Here is a 16,524-nt window from a genome sequence, read left to right as displayed (position 1 = left end):
AGCTTAATCTGCCACAATGATAATCATAGTTGCGAAAAGTAAAACTCAATATATATCTTATTCAAACAGACATCTTGGTCAATATGTACAGAATAAATGTACTTGTGTGCAAACGTTTGAGTTAACTGCTCATGTTTGTGGATTTTCTGAGTGAAATAGATCAACTAAAGTAAGCAGATGATAGAACATGTATTTAAAGCATAAAATTAAAATTGTTATTATGGCATATGTATACAAATCTGAGGCCCCTACATGTCTAACACTGATGTCCAACCTCATTATCTCTTTGGGACATGTGAGACCAGAATGAATGATCTTCTTGTGACATTTCCAGTGCTGATAGGTTTTCTTATTCCTTAATAATCCTCGTGGTTACGTTCAGCGACCTCTGGCTCCATTTAGCAACCGACTGAGGTGAAGCTGATTAAAGCCGACAGAGCAGGGGAGGCTATAAATATAATTCCTGGTGCTTCCAGGTTTAAATTTACACTGCCTGAAATCTCATTAAGAAATCACAGATCAGGGGGAACTGTGGAAAGTCGAGACGAGACGTGGAAAGAACCGAGAACCGAGTGAGAGCACAGGAGCTGCAGGAGGGTTCCGCTGACACAGGAGCGATGGTGCACTGCTCCTCTGCAGCAGCTCCATCACTGTCGGCGTGGAAATGGAAACCCAACATTCAACCTTGTTACAGGAAACTGCATCTAAAGTCTGCACAGAAAACATCTCTGATGATTAGGAATCGACTGTAGTTGAGTTTCTCTGAAGTCACAAAGGTGTTTTGAGACAAAAAAAAGCAGAAGAGCACAGCATCGTTACAACTGTTAATCATTGGGTGGGAACAATTGTCTCTTGGTTTTTGTGATTAATCGAACAATGGATGGAACTAGAGGCAAAAATGGACTTCACTAAATGTCAGCAGCAGGACAACGATCTAACTGTGTCTGGGTTTCTTGAAAAGCGCCATACAAATAAAATGTGTTATTAATATTTGAGTTTTGATATTTTACAGTTTAACCATGCACTTAATTATGAAGAAAACACATATATATATAGTTATTGAACAAGGTCTTTTTACGAAAAAATCAACTTGAGTGTTTTGACCTCAGTGACCTGTCTCTAATCTCGATCACACTGAGTTGATGGGGCTTTTGTTTGAATTCAAAAGTTTAATTTCTATTGCGGAAGCAGCTTGAACTACTCAAAAAGAAACATTAACCATCATAATACAAATTATTATTAAATGACTAAATACAACAGCAGCTCAGTTAGGCAGGAAACTGTCAGTTTGATGGTTTGATTTCATCCACTAGAGGGAACCAGGACTGAACGTTTCTTCATCTGATCTCACTGAGCATGAAACGTTGCTGATGACTTCGACTCTTTCACGTCACATGAGATGATTGTTTTGCTTCAGTGGAATACACACACACACAGAGTCAAACTGCATTAAACTACAGAGGCCTCGTGATGTGGGGAATCCTCAAACTATTGGGCCACACGGTTACAGATCCAAATTTGTCATGTGGATTTGTGGAACTGGAAAATCATGTGTCTGGGAAATGAGCTGACACATTTGTAACCATTTTCAGAAACACTCTGTGACTTTGACTGATCATATCTCCCTTCATCAGGATATGAGTCACATTATTAGTCAGTCCCATAATTTTTCTCACGTTCCCAAATCAGCATTGAAAACGTCATTAAGATGTGATGGAGCGGACCAAACGTGGGAAACACGCAGATACGACCGAGCTCCAGCTCTTTGCTCGGGATCTGGATCTTTTGTTGTCAAGAGTTTGTTTGAACTCACAGATCTCACAATACAAGAGCTGTGGTTTCACCCACTGTTTCCTGCCATATGACATAAAGTGACTCTTCAGTGTTCCTGCGGCAACAATGTTCAGTTTTCCTTTTCATCTGTCTGCTTCTCCTCAACCATTAAAAACAATCTTTAGAAGCTCGAGCATGTGCTTGGTTATTCTGTGGTGGTGAAATCCACACCATTAAGAAGGAGACTGGATGTGATGCTAATGTATTGATCAGACTGGGTGGATGGCCTTTGGTGGTTTGAAAGTGAAGTTCTCAGTCGGCCTGAGGTATCGTCCAAAACTGACCCTATAGTCAGAGGCACCATGATTCCTCTGGTTCTTCCAGATGGACACATGCTCCACCACCATACCCTGATACCAACCCGGAGCCACAGGCAGGAGAGACTGTTCTTCTCCCTCGTTTGAGACATGTTATTCCCTCTGCACCTCCGAGGCTCCAGTCAGCTCCTCAGTTTACAGGCTCTTCAGTTTGTTGTCAGTGTTTTAACTGCATCTCTCCTGTTCTGACGTCGCTGCTGGAGACGGAACTGGGCCAAATACCAGGAGCTGGCATCATGTGAGACATGTTGTGACTTCTGTTGAGCATGCAGGGCAGCTGCTGGGGTTGGGACATTCTGACCTCAGTGACTACAACCCGGAAAAATGATATATGCACCCGGCATAATAATTAAACAAATATAGCAATGTTACCCCTTACAATGACTGCGCATGTGACAACAATAATAAAAGTGGCTACAAACCACATTCAGCTGAAGCCTATCTTGTTTTTTAATCTCGTATTTAGTTTGTAGTTGTTAAAATGCAATAAAAAAAGTGCATCCACTGTTCTGAACCTAAATCAATGATAAGCTGATAGAAACCGGTGTTAGTCAGTTGGTTCCACGGTAATCAGACATTTTCCTGGGAGCACATGGTCCCTCTGTGTGATGCCGCTGCGTGTCGGTGACGTGTAGAGATGTTTTATTGTCCTGTGATGTGACACGCCAGTAGTCGCCCTGCGCGGGGCCCCATGGCACAGATGGTCCAAACCACTGTGCAGCCTGTGCAGGCCCCATGAGGTTACTCCAGTTCAGCCGCTCGCTGCTGTGTCTGGTCTTTATCTCCTGAGCTGTGATTACATGTTGCCGCTGCAGGTATGAGCCTGTGGCACGTACATGCACAGAAGGGTTTATTACACACTTGTTGCACACAAAGATTTTAGTCTTAATACTTTTTAAAAAGAGTGAAATTGAAGCTTTACGTGTTCAGTGTTTTCGTACTCTTTATGTGGTTCGATCTGTTTCCCAGAGATATGATCACATGTCTCAGGGTTGTGGGGAGTTTTGGGAAATTCTGACTGTCCTGTAAATCCAGCTTTTATTACATCATACATGGAGTTTAGCTCTGGGATCCTCCGCCCACTTCTCCAAGCCCCTGTCGAGCCCCACCGCTCATTGGACTCCTGTTGTGGGCCAATGGGCTGTGATTGGTTTAAAACGAGGGCAAGTCTGCACACGACCTACTGACTGACTGACATGGAAAGAGGAAGCACGGCCAGAGAGATTTGCATTGTTCCTGTGTGGAGACACACATTGAAAAGAGGGACAGAGACAATAGAACAAAAGGACATGATACACACACGGTACATTAAATGAAGTTATGTGTGAGTGAGAGGGATGTGTAGTCTCTCATTTAACCAAACACCAAAAATAAAAATGATCCTTCTTTTTAATTAACCTTTATTAAAACCAAACCCTGATGTCGCCCCATCTCCTACAACAGGATTCTCAGGTTCTCGTTGATTATTTCGAGCTCGTCTGAACGCCTCCTCCTTTGCCTTTGGTTTCTCTGGGAACATCTGTTGTTAACGGAGTTTGGCTGTGCTTATGCAACAGTCCTCACAGAAAGGAGAAGTCCTGCTCACTTCACTTGCATCTAAAGCTGGGTCTGGACACTTCCTTTTCCTCTGTCAGCTCTTGTTGAAAGCAGAGGGTTGATCAGAATGCTAAACACAGGGATAAGTGATGTAACCTGGCAGAATGGTTCTCTGGACGCATGGGAAACATTGGAGTGTCTCTGTGAGACTTCGCAGAGATCTCAGGACGAGTCAGATGGAGGTGTTCTCTCCCCACATGTCTGCAGGAGTCTGCAGTTTGTCAGTGTGTATGAAATCATTATGATAAATCATCCCCCTTTGAAATATCATGCTGCACACAAGCATGAAATCTCTTTCGTCCATGTTAATGTGAAGATTTCCAACGGTGATTCATCCGCTGCAGCTTTTGGTTTTATGCCGCAGCTGCCGCTGCTCTAAATATAAAACACCAGGGGAAAATTACACAGTCATGCATTGCCCCTCGGCCCTCGCTATGTGGCAAGGGATGCTGACCTTCTCCAGTCATCTGAGATAGCCTCTGTGTGCAGCCAACGCTCAGGCCGCCAACCCAGTCACCCAGACACACTCTGAGATCTGGCTACTGTTTGGAAACTCAGTGAAGGTCATGAGAAGTAGAGGAGGTTGAAGTTGAAGCACTGAAAAGAGCTGAAATGTTGAAGGACTCAGAAATGTTAAAGGAGTTAAACTGTCAGTGGGATGTCAGGGGACTTGAAATCTTTAAGTTTGAAAAAAAAAGACTTTAGTTTAATCACATCAGTAGAGCCCGTACCTCTGCCAAGGGCCATGTCTCGCAATGTGATAGAAAAAAAACGTGTCAGCGGCTGAGTAAAGCCTCCGCCCTCATGAAACCACATCCAGATCCGCATTCTTATATGAACCCAATTGAACCCACTTATAGAAATCAGCCCGATATACCTCGTGTTTTAAAATACACTTTCATATATTCCTAGATCTGCCCACTTGTCTTGATATGAGCCAAAATGTATAACCGCACAGCAGCTCAAAGAATCCTGCCCCCATGTTGAAAGCACATCTAAATCTGTGCACCATCGTGCTCACACTCATGGATATCACTTCCCTAAATATGCCAGGTTTTTAAAATCCAGATACATGCATAGAAATCTGTGAAAAAAACAAAACAAACGCACTATCTCGTGATAATAAAGAAAGTTAAAATGAATTCCAAGAAGTTTGATCTCAATCTGCGCGGTAGCTTCTGCGTGATCCTGTTGACAAACAAACCAACGAACATGTGAAAACACATCCTCCTTGTGGTCGTAACAAACAGTCTCTGAAAGTCCCACATGGAGCAAGAGCTCATGTTGGTCTCCTCCCACTGAACAAAAACACTCGATAACCAGTAAAAACCTCTTGTTCACAGATAAAAAAAAGTGCTGAGGACACACACCCGGTTATTGAAATCAGATCTGTGTGTTTTCTGTGGATTGTCTGTGTGGGTTGCCAGGATCACGGCTGACAATGGCGGACTTCATGTCGGTGGACACTCTCACATGAAGCCGGTGCATTGTCTCAGCCCCTCCTTGCAGATTACATTAAACCCAGTGGTCGTCCAGAGACGGACGCGGAGACCTGGTGTCTTTTATCTCACTGTGACCTCGGCACTGCCAGAGATGACCCTTCTTCACATGCTCACCGGATAATTAGAGGAAATTGAAGTACATTTCACCTCCTGCTATTGTTATGAGATTATGTTTTTATCCCCTTCTATTGACCCCCCCCCACCCTTTATTTATTTTGTCTTTAAATATATATTCATTGCTTTCAAAATCTGTTTTAAAGGCATTTTATTTTGCAGACAATCTACATCTTTGCTCATCAGTGAATTGTAAGCACCGTGAAGCTGTATGAAAGGTGCTATACTAATAAAGTTTGGTTTGCTGATTAACTACATATATGACTGCACAGTGTGAACAGTATAAAATATGATGGGTCTTATCTGTCAAACTTGACAATAATACATAAACTAAACAGCTTCAACATGAACGCTGCCTATAATGCATCAATATTGATATTAATCTAATAATTAAAGATATGAAAGACATTCAGAGAGGAGACATTTGAATAATTTGAGCTGTTGATAATTGAAATGCATTTTATGTATAATTTACCCGAGCAGTGTACTCGAGTTAAGGCTTTCACCAGTGGTAAATACAGTACTCCTGTGTGTTACTTTGTAAAATGTCATTTCAAATACAAAACAATATGTACAATTACACGTATACTACCAGGAGCAACACTTTGAATTGGGACATTTTGCTTTGTTTTTGTGTTATCCTTCTCACAGACACACAAACAGCCATGACAACAATATTAAAACTTCCTCTGCAGAGCTAATGAAGAACTTCTGGACTTTCATGTAAGTAAAAACTCCCATGAAGACTTTTACATGTGAGGGAAGGAAGTGTAACTATTATTACTGCAGTAAAAGATCTGGTGATGTTTCCAGCACCACAGAGATGCTGAGCTACATGAACGAACACGTGTGATGTGGTATGAAGCGGTGACACGTTCATCTCCCCGATGCCTCTACACGTTTGTACATCATGTGCATGATAGGGGATAGAGGTGACCTACTGTACCTGAGCTTCACATAAAGTGAGAGGGTTTATAAGATATAAACAAGCCTGAGCTGAGAGGATTGCTCGCTCCCAGAGAGTCACTGTGTGTCAGGCTGTAAGCTGCTCCAGCTGGACTCCACGCCCCCACTCGCCTCTTACATAACCTCATGCATGCCTCCTCTATATGTTCCACACTGAACCAGCACATACTGATCCCACTGTGGTGCTTTCCAGTGACACACGCTCTGGGGTTTGCAAGAAAAATCTAAATAACCATTGTGTGTTTTAAGCCCGTGCAGCCCAAACAGCAGAGAATACAGAGGTGACAGGTTATCATAGAGTCAAGGAACAAACAGGGCGAGGGTGGGTGGGGGGGTGTGGAGGGGTTGTGCCTCTGTGGTGTTGGGGTTCGGTGGGAAAGCCTCGGCTTAAAGGGAACATCATGTTCCCGGCTTCACAGATGCGTCTCATGTGCTGACAAGACAAAAGACCTGAGACTGAAGCTGTGGCTGAGACGCGGGACAGAAACTTTTTGTCCCTCAACTGACGATTATAGTTTGTGTTACTGTGCCTTAAAAGGCTTTGTTTAAAAGTGAACATGAAAGGAAATTATCCCGTAGAGAACATCGGCATCAGCATGACGCTCTGCAGAATCAGCGGTGGAGGAAATGGCCTAATCCTTGGAACAACACTCCATTAAAACAATACAAATATAAAGAAGCCTCGTGAGAAATTGTAAAAGCAACATGAGACAATACAAAAAAACAATAGATTGATAGTAAGTAAACCTATTAAATGCAACGTCTATTGAGAGTAGGACCCTTGTGGATCAAATAACTGCAAAGAGACAAAACAGAGGGGAAAATGAACACAACATAACCAACGAAACACAAATCCATAACAAACGACCCAGCTCTGTTTGTCTATACCCTGTTTTTCTCCTGTGTGAGAGGTGAGTAGGGGTCGGCTGAACTTCAGACATGCGGTAACACATCAATATGTTATTATTCTCCAGAAAACATCCATTCACTTGCTGACAGCTGCATTTTTCTTGTGACATAACAGAATTCTAAAGGAGAAACGGTTTGGAATGATCTCAGTCGTCTCCTCCTCACAGGTTTTTCTGTGACCGTGCTGCTCCTGTGCCGTCGGGAGAACATCGAACACACAGGAATGTTAACAGCATCAGCGAGCGTGCCGGTTCTAATTACGTGTGCCGCACAAGGCAGCACATTGTGAGGGGGTGGGGGGGGGGGCACAGCAGCGATGTATGTGGCCTCCGCCGTCTTCCACATGAGTCGACTCGTCTGCAGAGGCAGTGCCTAGCAACAACTGCATCACATCCCGAGACAACAGAGTGGTTTACAACGCAGTGAAGCAACAGTCTCCTTGGAGCCGTGTAAGACACTCGAGGTCCCTTCTAGCAGGTTCTATATTGTTAGAATTGGACCTTTTATGAAGTGTTTATAAACTGTGATCAGGGGATGTATTAGTGGTTAATTACACATTTACTAACGCTCCACAGATCAGAGATCTTTGATTCATCCTCTGCTGTCGATCCCCTGTCCTCTGGAATCAAGGCTGCAGGATGTCCGGATTAAAATCCTTTCATAAACAGATTTAAAAAATTTACATCTGCAGACTTTATTAATGATTAATTCGAAAGTGCCACTAGCTATTAATGGTTTAGCAGGATTTTCTTCATTTTAAAATGTTACACAAACAGCTCCCATATCATGAATGATTTGTTTAGGTTAAGAAAAGTGCAATCCACTGAATACTCCATTCAAATTGTTAGCCTACTTAAAGTATCATATGCTCAATGTTGTTGTTGTTTTCAAAAACATTTTAACTTCCGTTTAATGGCTGAGGTATAAAGCAGGAAATGAACGACATAGCTGCATTACAATCACATTTCAAAGTCCGAGGGGGGGGGGGGGGGGGGTCATCAGGTTTGAATGATCCAATATATTTTTATATAGTCTCCAGAGTTTAAGAAAGTGGATGAGGGGGTCTTCCTCTCAATCCTAACTTAAGTTCATTATGTTGATGCAAAATAAATATAAACATTAATGGAAATCAAAAAAAATAAACAAATAAAAAAACATTTGCGGTTGCCTGCCTCAGATTCTTTACTCAGCCATTTCCTGCTGCTGGTTTTCTCACTAGCTGCTAGAACTATGAACTATCCGATTCTGTCAAGCTGAAAGTTTGTATATCTAGAGTTCTCCATCTTCCTTCCGCCACCTCCAGTGATTTGAAACCCTGCAGGAGGCCTCTGGTAAATAATCAAATGTTATTGTTGTTCAGGCCAAATTCACTGGCAGTTCCAAGTTCTCATATCTGGTCTCTGCTGTTTGACTTAACGTGACATTTAAAGCAAACAAAACCGTGCATGCGTGCAGGTGTTTACTCAGGGAGCAGCAGAATAAGGGCAGTCCCAGCGATAAGAGCGGAGAGGGTGGAGGTGTCTCTTTCTCTAGAATCACATTACATTTCATTTAGCTGACGCTTTAATCCAAAGTGACTTACATCATTGTTACAGTGACCCTTAGACATCAGCATCAGACATGCTGACTTTATCTGCGCCTCATAAAGTCCTAATCTCTGTTCTGTCTGCTTGTCTGCAGGTTTAGGTGCCTGTGTGGCACAAGCTTTTACAGCTCCACCGAAAGAGGGACAGCACGCAGATGCTGCCATTGTCTGCCAAGTCTGTATCACGCAGCCTCTGCATGGCTGGCAGGCCGAGCGGGGCAAAGACCTGCCAACCTCAGAGATCCAACAGACCTTTCAACACCAAATATCTGCCAATGTCAGTGACATTACACTGAACTCAAACTTGGCATTGAAATATCTCGCTCGCAGATGCACACACGATCCTATTGAACCAGTGTGAGGCTTCGATCTCGGTTTTTCCTAAATGTCATCAATGTAAGAGTGATGAAACCATCTCACTCACAACCCCGGAGCTGAGTCAAGTCTGCAACGCACAGACTGAGAAGTTGCAAGCGTTTGCTCTCAGGTTTCTCAAGACATGGACGTGAGCATGGGGGGGACGCGTGCGGGTTCGGTCAGACCTCGATTACAGAATATCACTGTCGCAGTTCAAGCCCTTTGAGAGTTGCTTGGTGACTCTGTGCAATGGAAAGTACAAATCTAAGCCATAAGACTGAAGAGACGAGATATCACTCTTTGAGAGCAGCATAATATCAGAATCAGAATTCTTTTATTTGCCAAGTATGATTGCACATACTGGAAATTGCCTTGGTGTCGTTCATTGGTGCACTGAACATAAAACAACAATATAAAAACAACAATATAAAAACAACATAAAACAACAATATTGAACAAAATATATACAGTACCAGAGTTATGGGCACGTGCGGTGCTAAGGTGCAGAGATTTGTGATAGTGCCAATAATATATATATATGCATGTGAACTTGTGGTTCACATGCACTGTCTGGCCAGCTGTCACCATATCTGCCAGTAAACCAGTTAATCTGGTGTTATATTGTGCTCTTTGCACTCCCACACTCCCTCGCATCATTTGCTTACTCATTGAAAGACCAATACAAATTTGTGTACTATGCATATTTTCAGTGTTTGTGCTAAGCTAACTTCCTGCTGGCTATTGGGTCAGTTATGCGATCTTCAAACATACTCTCACGGACATAGATATTTCCATAGATGCAGAGGCTTTGATCGTTTGGTGTCGTGTTTCTGTCCAATTACTAAACCAAACATTCACTTGTCTTTTAGCTCCGCTTTTGGTCTCCACCAGTTTGGTGTCTGACGAGCTGCTAAATGCTCTACGTCAAGCCGTCAGTCATCTAACTGAGTTTATTTTAGAGTCACTGCGATCAGCTGCAGCTCTTCAGCTTTGAGCGCTGAGAGGAAATCCTGTTGGGGAGCAGACAGCTAAACAAAGAGATAATACTGGCTTTGAAACTGCAGGTTCACTTTCATACTGACATGCGACTCTCAACTCGTCACATGGTGTTCATGTTGTACTTCTAAATGATATTGATTCAAGCCGGTTCAAATGTGGACTCAGTAATCGATTCAATGTAGATTTGTCTGCTGTAAAGAAAAGGACCACAAACCCACTTTTGGTTCCCATGCACTGTCTGGCCAGCTGTCACAAGCTTGGTTGACCCAGTTTATCCGAGTGGGCTGAGGCACACTGGCCAGTACAGCCATTTTGATTTGCAGCCATTTGTAAGGCCCATTGTGAGTGGGAACAGAGGAGGACTGTGGCTCATGGAGCTCTTTCCCTGTGCAAACCCGGTGCCCTCTGCGTCCTCGTGGCTCCTGCTGGTCGGGGAGCACCAGTTTGTTTGACCATGGGCCACCGCTCGCTTCCTGGATGCCCTTCATCAGACGACCATCTCTTAATCACTGCTGTGCCTTTGAGAGGGGGGGGGGGGGGGGGGGCTTTGCGAACGGATTGGCTGCTCCTGGCAGAGCTGTTGCTAAGGGGAGGGCTTGGCTCAGTGATGGACAGATGTGGCGGCAACCACTGTGAGCAACGTGTACATTAATTTGAGGTTTCATTTATACTCCACTGCCGTCGTGTTCTATGTGACAAACCAGCAGGAACCGGTGACTGATATCCTGATCATATCCTCCAGAGGTTTTAAAGATCATGGTTTCTGTGTCACCAGGGTGCCACTTATTGTCTCAGCAACAAAGTCTTATCACTTCTGATCGGTCAATGCACTTATCTGCGTTTTATGGCCCCGTTTCAAGCCAACGTTCCCACCGTTTGAGATTAGTGGACTGTCAATTTCTAGGTTAGAAGCGATAGCAAAAAAATAGAAGGAAGTACATGCGGAATCCAACGCTGCCTAGAATTCAGTATACCATTTTCTGAAGTGAGGTTTATAAAGAAAAAAAATGCTTAAACCACACCTGTTTTCACAAGCAACCAAAACCCCACTGCAGGATATTTGCCTATCAGCCTAAAGGTCTGTTCGAAGCCAACGGTCAGAATGTGTTGTGTTTGAGGAGAGCCGTGAGCTCTTTACATCTCCTTTAGGTAAATCCTGTGCAAAGCCCCTTAACTAAGCTTGCATGACTTGCCCGGTACAGAACCAGGAACCAAGTCATGTCTCGTTTCATTACCGTGTTGTGTCAAATGCCTCACCATCGTGCCCGGACAGGCCTCGAGCAGCAAAAGAAGAAACAGAAACAGCGTGTCGCTGAATGAGCCGTTACAGGAAACAGGTATCAATGCCTCTTGCACACTTCCTGTTGACAAAAAGAAACTGAGCCACAGAATAAGTTCAAATTATTTATTTAGTTTTTACTGCGTCAATATAAAATTGGTTTTGAAATATCCTAGGACACTTAAATGAGCCGTTGCATTATAAACACCTTGAACCATTCAAGCACAGAGACAATGGGGAGTTAACTGAACAGGGCACGAGAGAATACAAAAGTCAAGGCACACCATGTTACAGTCACACAGAGTGGAAAGATTTAAAAACCTCTGCTGGTAAGAGCCCTTCAGCTCAGCATTAGAACCACGTCAGATCTTTAAAAAAAAAAAAGGAGGGACGAATAACCAGCATTCAATATCTCCTACAGTCGAACCTTTTATTCAAAAACTAGACACATCGATCTGGCCACAAAATCATGTTAAAATTGTGAAAGTGAAGACAAGAGGGGAAGTGCAAGTTTCTGCATAAACCGGAGCTGTGCTTCATTTGGACTCGAGTACGGATTCAGTAAACCTCCACCCGAGCACAAAGTGTCAACCCCCGCACTGACAAGCAGGCCCAGGCTGACACGTGCAGGCGTCATTGGTTCAGGTATGTTTAACATGGGGAAGTAGAAGAAGAAGAAGAAGTAGAAGAAGAAGAATTCTGGGAGTGTCACTACACAGGAGTGAGAGGTCACTAAGTGATTGCCCTGGTCAGTTCACTGTCCATTGAGATCTATTCAGAAGAAAGGGGTGGGGGGGCCCCTTCAACACATCCAACTAGTTCAAGTCAAGCAGTCCGGCTGAAGTGGGAGGGGGAGTTAAAACAGAAAGAAAGAGAAAACAGTGGCAACTTCTATCTGATGAAGTTTCCTCCTCCGATTTCTCTCTTGTATCTGTTGGTGAGATTGTCCGCCTGCAACGTGAGCTTGGACAGGACGCCAAACAGTCCTCGGAGGTGAAAATGAAACTGATGCTCCAGGGCCGTGTGCTCGTCCGTCTGCAGAGCCCCGGTGACCGGCTGCTGCTCCTCCTGCTTCACCGCCATCTCCAGGAAGCTGGCGCCGCTGCTCATCTCCCTCTTGAGCATGCCCCACTCCATGTCGTTCTTTATGGACTTGAGGAGCAGGTAGTGCTCGTACATGTCCCTCTGCTTGTTGGGACACTGCGGCACGTTGTTGTTGGCCTCCACCTCGCTGGCCGCCTGCTCCTCTAGCGGCATGTCTCGCAGCAGGCTGGGCACCATGATGGTCTCGTCCATGTTGTTGGCGGCCGCTATGAAGCGGTGCATGACGTTGATGAGGGAGTGCTTGTTGCTGGCGGAGTCGTTGATAATCTGCATCATTTTGAAGGCTTTGAGTTGGGCGTAGTTACGGTGGAAAAGTGGAAAGATGGGGTTGTTCGAGGCAGGGGGGGATGCTGGGGCAATTTAGAGGTGGCTGATCTGCAAGAGGAGGAGGAGAGGAAATGTGAGCAGGCTGCAAAAACAAGCTACACAAATCATCATGGGTCACTTACATGAATATTTAGACTTAGTTTCAATTCCTCAATGTTTACACCCAACTGCAACCACTGTTTATAAACAACCCGAATGTAACCAACACAAAAATGTTGTTTCCCCAATTGGATCCACAGCTTTAGTCCCCAGTTGTGAAAGCTGGCCCTTGCTAACAGGTCTTTTAGACACAACCTCTAACTAGCAGCTGAGCACATGAAGGCTAGTTGATGTTCACACACAGATCTAGAGTCTGCAGCATTAAACTAACTTTCCCATGCAAGGTGCTGCAGCTGAAGAGCCTTCACCAACAGGTAGAGTAGAAAATGAAAATAAACTACAGTGACGGATTGGAAGCATTTTAAATACGAGGCACACGAGCAGGGAAAGTCCCTGGACGATGTTCTAACACTTAAGTATTAAATCATAGAAAGGTTAACGGGTTTAATATTAGCAAACAGCTACTTTAGCATTCAGTTTATCATAAGGCTAGCGGCCGATAATAAAAGGCCCAACATTAACGTGGGGGCTGGACTGGAACAGTCTGTCCTGCGCGTCTGTAACGTTAAAAGACAGTATTCATTTAACAGGAAACACAATTGTTTGTCTGAAAATGTATTTGTTTCTCCTGAAGTCCCGGATTGAAGCTGAGGAAAGTCAACCAGCAACTGGACATAACCTGATGCTGTTGCTCTAACCATTTATTCCAATTTGAAGTTTCTGTAATTTCTCACCACCGTGATATAGAAAATGGCATCGAGTGTCTTCACCCTGGACACACACCCCCACCCCGACACACACATCCCCACACGCGCCCACACACCAGGAAATATGACAAAACAGATGCAGTTTGTTTCTCATCATCAGTTAATATCTGATAACACAAAACAGCAGCACCACCACATCTGGATCACTTCTCCATCCACATTGTGTGGCCTCGGATCCGTCAAACAACGTGACCTTGGATTCCTCCGCCCGGACGGAGCAGTGAGAACTCGCCGCTGGGGCTTCGAGTGAAAACAGAACTGACCTGAACCACGAAGTGGAGCTGAGGGAAAATCAGACCGAATCTTCTCAGACTCTGCGCATCATCCGCCGGGAAGCAACACAGTTATCTCCCCGGCTTCCTCTCAGCTGGACGCGGCTTTTATACCACACGCACCGGGGCTGGGGCGGAAGAAAGGAAGCGACCAGCCCCGCCCTTCGTGTTGTTTTCCCCGCAGAGCCAATTGGCCAGCGCGGAGAAGGATGGGCGTTTCCAGGCGAGCACCTCATCCGTATCCGACCAATGGCAACGCGCATGGCAGCTGTCAGTCAAACGGGCTTTTCTCCAAGGTGTGTGGTGATTGGCTGCTTCTGTCTTCCGGTTCCGTTTGTTGCCTGAAGGCAAACGATGAAAGTACGCAGTTATTATATTTTACAGGTTTTTTTCTTTTACAGTTTAATCTTTCGATCTTTCGTTTTATTGCGTCAGAAAGTAGATTTTGAGCTCTTTTTTTATTCCGCTTGTATTTCATCATTTCAATAGAGTCAAACTGTTTCTACAGCTGTCTCAGTTTATTAGTGCACCAGTACTGCCCCCTGGTGGACAGCTGTCGTTCATGGAAATCCTTTTCTATTTAATTACTGAATCTAAATAAATATAGATATTTTTTATTATTCAATATATTCTTTAGTCACTTTAAACAACAATACAAATTATTCTATTCGTTTTTGTGATCTGTCTTGTCTTGTTTGTTTTAATCTTAACAATATTGGCCTTTGGTTCTATTTTTGTTCTATCTATCTATCTGTCTATATCTATCTCATAGCAGTATAACACAACGTACAGATTTAAAGGTGGATATCTCAAACAACCCAAATTTGCCTTTTTAAAATGTGTGTAAACTTTGAGTCTTAAGCTGCAGTAAAAACGAATCACCTATCAAGAAGAAATACTTTTGTAAATCTGATGTATTTTAAAGCCAAGAGCAGCAGGTAGAAAGTGTCTCATTGACGAGTACCTCATCGATGCAGGTGTCTCCCTGTGAGGCTGCATGTTGCAGGGTCACAGCAGCTCTGACCTGCTCTAAAAATAGACACAGTGTTTACAGATTGTCTGAACTCGGTATAAGTGAGTTACACAGGGTCATTAGAACACTCACCTTTGTTTTCTCTTTGATAAAGTAGGTTGTTATTCTCTGGAGACGTGAGGGACATTGGTATTTACTTTTCTGAGAAGCTGTTAGTGGAACGTGACACTGCGGATCAACACGTTACACTATGGTTGGTTGATGCTTCACAAACACCAAACCAACACTGATTTAGGAAACAGTGCTTTTGCTGTTGGTGAGACAACTTCATGGAAATCTGCAACATCAGAAGAAAATCACAACACTTATGTCTTTCTGTAACTTAAAGTCCATTCAGTAATCATTGTCATCCTGGATTCACAGAGACTGCTCATGTTAATTTGTGTTTAGCTGCAAAAAATGTAATCATAGGACACAAAGGTCTGGTTTGTGCAAATACTATTGACTTTACATAGGAAGAGAACAGAAGAGCAGACGTTTCATGTGTGCACAGCAGCGGGGTGAGTGCAAGGAGAAGAGCTGGAGCTGAAGCTTAAGTGCAGGCAGACTGAGCACAAACTGAAAGAGCACTCTCTTGAATAAACATGGGAGGAAATACTTCATAATGTGTTGGAGATTATGTGAAACTATTGTGAGGTCTCAGCACTCAGGAGTTACTCAAGACGATTTATTCATAAATTGCAGGATTTTAATGTGAAATAATTTGGATGATATTCCTCTGATTTACTAAAGCTGCTGTGGCCTCATATTAACACCAGATAAACTCCTGAATAAATCCTTTAGTCAGAAAAGAAAAATAATTTGGAAATATATTTTAGTCGATCTTTTAAAGAACTGTGTGAACAATATGAACAATTGGAGCCAGTAAAACCTGTTTAAGTGTAATGGGAATATGAGTGATGTTTTATGATAGGCTATTATTTAGAACCTTCACTGTGGATCATCAGGTATCTTTATGTAACACACTGTAAATGAGCAACATGTGCTAAAGGCCTGAGCAGGAGCTGACGGTGATTCAGCCTTGAACACTGAAATGTATTAACATGGCTGACACATTTTAATACGATATATTTAATGATATAAAAGGAAAATACAACTTGAGTGAACACAGGCGCTGGTGAGAGGCCATTCATTTTCCTATCAATGTTTGAGCTGAATTAAATCAGAGTAACGGTGTGAAGACTCGTGAGAAAACCTTTATTTGGTATGAATTATATTATTTCCGGCTGTGGCACAATAGGATTAAAGCTGTTGATTTGTAAATATGGTAATCGACCATATCTTGTGGGATTCATGGTCTGTTCTACATTTGTATAATCTTACTTTGCTGTTTCTTAGCTCTGCTGTAACTGAGATAAACGGACAGAGAATTGCTATTTGATCATAAAGAGTATAGTTTATAGATATCTGAATACACTCATATTTCTGTCAAATATCAGACAGAAATAAAAAATCTCGAATATAT

At 43.3% G+C, this 16,524-nt stretch overlaps 1 protein-coding gene across 1 annotated transcript; it reads right to left on the bottom strand.

Annotated features, from left to right (window-relative positions):
- Nucleotides 1-11,569: 11,569 nt before the first annotated feature.
- On the bottom strand, nucleotides 11,570-14,177 carry mid1ip1l (MID1 interacting protein 1, like). Its single transcript, XM_062393779.1, has 2 exons — nucleotides 14,018-14,177; nucleotides 11,570-12,936 (listed from the first exon to the last, which is right to left on the bottom strand). Exon 2 carries the CDS (start codon nucleotides 12,835-12,837, stop codon nucleotides 12,349-12,351), a length of 489 nt encoding a protein of 162 aa, XP_062249763.1. The 5' UTR covers nucleotides 12,838-12,936; nucleotides 14,018-14,177; the 3' UTR covers nucleotides 11,570-12,348.
- Between the last annotated feature and the right edge of the window lie 2,347 nt (nucleotides 14,178-16,524).

Source organism: Platichthys flesus, chromosome 8 (assembly GCF_949316205.1).
Source record: "Platichthys flesus chromosome 8, fPlaFle2.1, whole genome shotgun sequence".
Lineage (NCBI taxonomy): Eukaryota > Metazoa > Chordata > Actinopteri > Pleuronectiformes > Pleuronectidae > Platichthys > Platichthys flesus.
The sequence above is the reverse complement of the archived record's forward strand: the minus strand, read 5'-3'. Positions and strand labels throughout refer to the sequence as shown.